Here is a 7777-nt window from a genome sequence, read left to right on the forward strand (position 1 = left end):
GCCCCCAGGATCATTTCCTCTGGTGGGCCCCAGATACCCCAGTTCGACACTGCTGGAACATGACGTTTTAGGCCCAGTCAGCGTCTGTAGTGGTGTCTCACTTCTGCCACTGACTGGTTGAGGGAGTCTGATACGTCACATTCAAGGTTCCGTCTCTATACCAGGTATGTCTGCCTATACTGTGTATACTGTATATAAGCAGACAGGTGTCAATCAGCAGCTCGAGGGTGGAGGAAGCACAAACCCCATTGTCCTACATATTAGGAAAATGGCTAAACAGAACGATCTACAGTAATACATTGTTCTGTTTAGCTTTTTGGTCAATAGTTTATACTGCCCTTATTTAGGTCAGCAGAAAAACCTAGTGACAGATTCCCTTTAAAAGTCTCAAGCCTTCCAGTACTTATCAGCTGCTGTATGCCCTGCAGGAAGTGGTGTATTGTCTCCAGTTTGACACAGTGCTCTCTGCTGCCACCTCTGTTCATGTCAGGAACTGTCCAGAGCAGTAGCAAATCCCCATAGAAAACCTCTCCTGCTCTGGACAGTTCCTGACAGAGACAGAGGTGGTAGCAGAGAGCACTGTGTCAGACTAAAAAAAAAAAATACTACTTACTACAGGACATACAGCAGCTGATAAGTAATGGCATACTTGAGATTTTTAAAGGGAATCTAACACTAGCCTGACTGAAGAGAACGATTTTTCCTTTAAAAACACAAAACACTGTTACCGGATAATAAGTCAACCTTTCCCCGGACCATGAAGATATCCGTCAGTGCACTAGCCTTGGTGCTGTATAATCCTATGTGCCTAGATGATATGTGACCCTGCATATATGGCCACTTTACTGCTATTTATTGATTGTACTTTTCTTTACATTTGTTGACTGTATAAGTTCTGTGGCAAGGGGATTTGTTGGGAGGTGGGTGGGTTGGACTGGCAGGTGGTGGGTGGGTGAAAAAATGTAAACAATGGGGGGGATTTACAAAGACCGGGGTACAAGTACGCCGGTCTTATATTAGGCCCCGCCCACTTTTCCCGGCAGGATACACTAAGAGGTGCACGCAGGTGTAGATTTTGATCATGATTTACGCCTGCAGAGCACGCCTCCTCCCCGCCTTATCACGCCCCTGCAAGCTCCGCTAGCCTGCCCATCGGGCAATTGGGGAGTACGAGAGGCATGTGCCAGGGAGAAGGGGCGAACCTGTACCTCCTCCTTGGTGTACGCCTTGGGCGTATGCTTTGTAAATCCCCCACAATGTGTTCATTGTGTGTAAAAAGTTTCAATAAAAAAAGATTTGATTTAAAAAAAATAAAAAATCTGTGCTTAGCTGCTTGTTACATTATTCCTCAACCCAATAAGCGGCCTGGCTGTAGTAGTTTAGGTGACTAGAGAAAATGTTTCCTCGATTTAAAAGAATATTCCAGAGAAATAAAATGATTTCTTTTTACATTTCTTTTATAATGTTATATAACTTTATTAAAGAAAACCTGATTTTTTTAAATGTTTTTATTGACTGGCCGCAGTAAGTGGAAATGCAGTCCCTCTGCTGCCACTAGTGGCTGTATCAGGAACTGCTTCAGACTCAGCACAGCATTAGCATTAGAATAGACATTACAGCTGAGGCGCCTCCTGAGGAAGCTATTGGTGAAACGCACGTCGGGGTCTGAGGTGGGGTCCCAGTCTCAAGTCAATGAACACTACTTTGTCTATATTGGTCAGTATCTCCTTGATGTTTGTATTGGGGACTTGCTGTTATCCTATGATTTCATGGAGGGTGTAATATAACCAATACACAGGCCGGCTTTGTATTTTGGTGGATGCAGTTTTTACACCACAGATAATCATTATATTCTTTATTTACCATCTTTGCCAGCGGTGGGTGTGCGATAATCCTCCATTACTTTATTTTGGACTGTAATATGTAGGTTGACATGGGACTTCCAGACCTCTGTTATTTTATGGGAATTTTTTGTCATGTTTTTAAGTGGATAGTAAGTCAATAATAAAGATACCTTTTCATCAGTAAGTTGTTATGTGTATAATTGGGGGTGGGGAGACATTAATAATACACAATGGGAAGTCTCATGGTGATGATGGGTGAGGGCATGGCGTGTTACCAGTCACTGACTATAAGTCCTGGTGCAGCGAGGGTCACATACACAGTATACAGTAATAGCGACAGTGACTAGGAGGCCGGGCTGCTCATCAATCCAATATTAATTGATTTTATTACGATAATGTCCATGATTTCCTTACTCATGCGGAAACTTGTTTGGGGTGAATATGTGTCCACACTGCACCTCACATCACCCCCATCATCCAGTAAGGCCAAACTCATGTTCCTATAGTGTCAAACTATCAGACATGAAGCATGTAAAGGGTTAAACATACATGTACTGCCATCAGTGTGGCCATATTGGTCCAGCAGCCAAGCCAACTGCCATCACTGTGGTCTATCATATGCCTGACCCTGCCAACCTGCTGACCCCGGCAACCAGCTGACCCTAGCAACCAGCTGACCCTGGCAACCAGCTCATTGCTCCCTTGGCGACCGAAGCGTGTACACGTACAGGTAAGCTATAGAGCGATATTTGGCAATTTTTGTGCTATTTTCTGGCAATTTTTGCTGATTTTTTATTTCTTTTTCCGAGTATGGGTTCTTCCAAACCACCTAAAGAAGAAGCCCCCAAATCCGAAGGAGGAAAAAAGAGGAGTAGAGAGGAGTCAAGGTCATCAGGCCCCCCAGAGAAGCGGCCATGTCCGGAGGTGCAGCATGGCAGCAGTGGAGGTAGGTATGAAGGAAAGAGGCAGAGATCTGAAGAGAGCGTGGATGGCCCCCAGAAGAAGATCAGGAAGAGCGGGCCACAGGCTGAGGAAGTGAAAGACCAGGAGCCCAGGCCAGGACCCAGCAGCGAGAGCCGCCCTGAATCCACCATCAGCCTGAAGAGATTCACCCTTGGAGAGATCATCGGCAAGGGCAGCTTTGGAAGCGTGGTGAAGATGAAAGACAACGTCCTGAACACAGTCCTGGCCGTGAAGATTGTGGCTAAAGACTCACCATCAGCGCAGAGGAGGATTGCCATCGAGAACGAGATCCTACACCTGGCTGCAGGGAATCCTTTTCTCATCCAGGCTCAGCTCTCCTTCCCAACAAAGAAGAAGAACAACAGGTGGTTCTTCGCCATGGAGTTTGCCTCTGGAGGAGATTTCAGCGACCATCTGAAGAAGCAAGGATGTCTCCCCATCTCCAGTGCCACGTTCTACTCTGCTGAGATTACATCAGGACTCCAGTTTCTTCATGGGAAAGGATTCATCCACAGAGATCTGAAGCCGGCGAACATCCTGATCACCAGCTCCGGCCACATCAAGATTGCAGACTTTGGCCTCGCCCTGAAGAAGACCGAGGGAATCGTAGGATGTGCCGGGACCCAAGGCTACATAGCACCAGAGGTAGCTCGTGGACAACAATACAACCTTGCAGCGGATTGGTTTTCCTTTGGAGTCGTCCTTTTCCAGCTGATGACAGGAGAGCACAGCTCAAGATGCATCATCTCCGCACTGCCGCAATACCATCTTGGGAGCGACGCTGAAGACATCTTGGAGGAGCTGCTGTCCGAGGACCCAAAGAGAAGACTAGGACATCAAGGCTGCATCAGATCTCATCCTTTCTTCAAGGAGATCGATTGGACCGAACTGGAGGAGCTGAAGATACCACCACCATTCATCCCAGCAGAACCATCAAGGCCTCTGTGAACATCTACACCAGCAAAACATCAATCCTCCTCCTCTACCATACCTGGGAGCGGTATTGGTTACATCCTCCTTCTGACCACCTCAGACCACTCTGGCGTCCCCGCTGTTTCTGCACAGTGCAGGGTGAGTAGCGGCCTCTGGCCTTTATTCATATATAAAATGTATACACATTTATGTATGTTATCTGTCTATTGTGCATTTACCCTTCTATTCTACATCTTCTATTAGGATAAATGCACAACAGACACTAGTGGGACAAATCCCCATTAATATCATTGGGTGACCCACAGCAAATCCCCAACACACATGAACTGCTGCAGATAGTAAAATCTCCCCCACAGGTCAGGTCCATTTCTACTGTAGATGATTGCAGCAATTATATCTAATTCCTGGGTGTAAAACTCCCCCTAGTGCAGAGTTACCCTTTAGCTATGGTCAGGGCCCATTCTAAGTTTTCACTCGTCATCGCACCCGCCCCCACCGATCTTTCACATCAGCACCCCTGCCCCAGCCACAAGCTTGATGCCCGCCTGATCACCCCAAAGTGTGAGGCGGGTGATGAAAGCTGCTGGGGGTGAGGTCATAGACCAAGCTGGTGGGACGCTACAGATATAGAGGTAGATCCTAGCCTTAAAGGGGTTTTCCCAGGAGCACTTCTTCTCATGCCAGGGAGTGAAATAAAACGTGTCATCTTGTGTATAAGGGCTCTACACATCTGTGTTTTATTTTTCTCCCTCTGTCTCTGGTGCTTGTGCTGTGGGAGTCACCGAGAGGAGGAGGAAGAGGAGAAGATGGAGGTAAAGGAGAGAGCGGAAGAGGGAGGAGAAGAACGAAAAGGAGGTAGGAGGAAGGGAAGATGGAGGAGTTCCACCCAGTAGGGCTCCATCCAGTGTCATCACTGCAGTGAACCAGGGAGTAGCCGACCGCCAGCTCTTGGGGTCAGGAAGGAATTTTTCCCCCTTACATGGGGGTTGTTTCGCCTTCCTCTGGGTCACACCTTTGATTGCAGTAAGTCCCATAAATTAAACTGGATTGAGAGAATTACAAATTCCCAATTATTAGTAATAAAATTACTTAACCCCATTTATTGTGTCTGAGTCTTCCTTACTGTGTGCTGTCAGTCATTACACAAACACCTGGACACCTGCGAGATACATTTGTTAGGTCCTCATACACCTTCAATATCTGACTGCCAAATCATTGTTCAGCCATCAGTCCGTCCTCCCCAATCTTAGGAACATTCAAGCAATCCTGAGCGATCCTGTGTTCTCTATGGTGAGTAGAGAGGTAAACTGCAGTGAGAGAGCTATACCTGTGGCTTATCTCTCCTAGAACAAAGAAGTTGGACAAGGTTTTTCCATAACACCTGACCCCTATCAGATGATACTGATGGTCATTCAGGAGAGCCCCATAAACCTTGGCCAAAAAAGCTGCAAGTGGCAGGTACAGCTGACAAAAGTATAAGGGTATTATTACACGGAACGATAATTGGCCGATTATCGCTCCGTTTAATAAATACAATGATCAGCCGATGAAAACGATCATCGGCTGATCGTTGATATAGGTTAGAACCTATAATTGTCAGGCGCCGACTGTGCATCGCTACGTGTAATAGTGGTACGCGGGTGGCGACTGACGATATACATTACCTATCCACGTTCCAGGGCTGCTCCTGTGGTCCGCTTCTCCCCGAGTCTCGCACGTTCTAGCTTCAGAGTGGCCTGTTATTGGCTGAGCGGCCTGTCAGCTGACAGGCCACTCTGAAGCTAGAGCACGCGGGACCCGTGGAGAAGCGGACCGCAGGAGCAGCCCTGGAACGTGGATAGGTCATGTATATAGTTTAAGCAAGGGCTGTAAGGACATTGGTAACGATGTCCTTGCAGCCCTTGTTAAACAATTATCGGGCCGTGTAATAGGCCCAGTAAACAAGCGCCAATCTAGCAGATCAGCGCTCGTTTACAGTTGTTATCGGGCCCCTATCGGCCCGTGTAATACCACCCTAAAGTGTATGGGGACCTTGTTACCTGTACAAACTACACAGCCTTCATGGCAGGGTGAAATACAGGAAAAAAAGAAAAGAAACAGACTCCACGAAGACGTCTATTTTACAGGATGTAACCACAGTATAATCTGTTATATTCTCTGTAGAGCCTGGATAGAGCTCCATCACCACTATGTGGGCATTGTATGGGGGATATTGCTTTGTATACAGTATAATGGTTTCCTTCCATTGTACCTGTGTATGCCTCTGGTGAGGTAAGATGCATCACCAGTCTCTTAGAGCCCTATTCACAAACAGATTATCTGCCAGATTTTTTTTAGCCAAAGCCAGGAATGGAATATAAACAGGGGACAGGTCATAAAGGAAAGATCCTACTGTGGATCTGCGGTGGATATGTGACAGCCGGCAGCGTTTCTTCACCCCGCTGCTGCCGGTCATGTGATCTAACAGCCAAACACTAGAGATGAGCCAAACTACAGTATGTATGGGGTCGTGGAACCCTGAATGCTCAGCATTGGACTCCCGGTGGCTGGAGAAGATGGATGTAGCCCTCAGGCTGCCTGGACAACATGGATACATCTATAGACTGAGCATTCAGGGTTTCACAACTCCAAACATACTTTAGTTTCCTTAAAAGGGCACTCCAGCAAAAATGTTTTCTTTTAAATCAACTGGTGCTAGAAAGTGCCAGAGATTTGTAATTTACTTCTATTAAAAAAAATCTCCAGTCTTTAACTACTTATCAGCTGCTGTATGTCCTGCAGGAAGTGATGTATTCTTTCCAGTCTGGAGAACAGGAAAGGTTTTCTATGGGGATTTGCTACTGATCTGGTCATTTCTTTTCAAGAACAGAGGTGCAGAGAGCACAGTCAGACTAGAAAAAATACACCACTTCCTGCAGGACATACAACAGCTAATAAGTACTGGAAGACTTGACATTTTTTTAATAGAAGTAAATTACGAATTTCTGGCACTTTCTGACACCAGTTGATTGGAAAGAAAACCATTTTTACTGAAGAACCCCTTTAATATCAACTTATCACAAGAAACTCCTAAAACCAGCAGCATTCTGAAATTAGCTTTCAATCTAAAAGGAGAAAACACACAAAAAAATCATATAATATAATATAATCAAAATGAAGACGGAATAATGGTGATAGGCTCAACATCGGTTTACCATAATTTATAGGCCTTCAGTAAATAAAACAGAAGCGGAATGGCTCTTATACATTTTAAGACGTTTTGTGTATTTTGTGAGGAGTGCTAGGCTTGTTCTAGGCTACCATGTCTGTGCACCTGTGCCGCTATTGAAGGGTCCCCTTCGAATTCTTTTGGGGGGTGGGTGGAGGGTGAGTACAGATTTGCATTAAAATATAGTGGCCTCCGCAACCTCATCACTATACATGGGCCAGACAGACCCAAACTCTCTGCATTTGATTTCTGGTTCCTGAAGGAGTTGGATGCGGCCCTAGGGAGTCCTGGAAAACATGAATTCAGCCTATGATCTAGGGCCTATGGCTGTATCCATGTTTCCCAGGCAGCATTAGGGCTGCATCCAACTTCTTCAGCCACTGGTTATGAACTGCAGAGAGATTAGATGAACCTGAGCATGCTGGAGAAGTCTGAGGGGTCCTAATGGGTCCTGGAAGATCCTTTCCAACCTTATCTGTAGGCAGAGAAACCTATATGATTGTACACTGATACTCCACATGCTGGATCCTTTTGTTCCAGACATCATCTGTCAGGGAAGTCTGGAGGCCCTCATTCACATTAGCCAGCTGGCTGCTCCCACCAAAATTGGCATACTTTTTGTCTAATATGTATAGAGGCCTTTACTGCGCACAGAATTTAACTTCTGAAAGTATCACTTTGTGCTCCAGAGCTGCTCTTCCTAGGATAACTAGGCATAGTTGTAATCATACGTAGGAAGAACAGTGATTATAGGGTTCCCCAGTGATCAGACCCCCACTAATCTGGACATATTTGTCTCCTGTTCATAAACAGACACAACAGTCAGGTC

General features: G+C 46.0%; 1 protein-coding gene across 1 annotated transcript; it reads left to right on the forward strand.

Annotated features, from left to right (window-relative positions):
- Positions 1-2555: 2555 nt before the first annotated feature.
- Positions 2556-4831, forward strand: LOC138799783 (protein kinase C delta type-like). The gene is made up of 2 exons (XM_069981399.1): positions 2556-2574; positions 2654-4831. Exon 2 carries the CDS (start codon positions 2655-2657, stop codon positions 3753-3755), a length of 1101 nt encoding a protein of 366 aa, XP_069837500.1. The 5' UTR covers positions 2556-2574; position 2654; the 3' UTR covers positions 3756-4831.
- The last annotated feature ends 2946 nt before the right edge of the window (positions 4832-7777 follow it).

The sequence above is a fragment of the Dendropsophus ebraccatus genome, chromosome 8 (genome assembly GCF_027789765.1).
Source record: "Dendropsophus ebraccatus isolate aDenEbr1 chromosome 8, aDenEbr1.pat, whole genome shotgun sequence".
NCBI classification, from domain to species: domain Eukaryota; kingdom Metazoa; phylum Chordata; class Amphibia; order Anura; family Hylidae; genus Dendropsophus; species Dendropsophus ebraccatus.

Coding starts and splice junctions, on each gene's coding strand:
- LOC138799783 (XM_069981399.1), top strand. CDS start 2,655: ATGGGTTCTTCCAAACCACCTAAAGAAGAAGCCCCCAAATCCGAAGGA.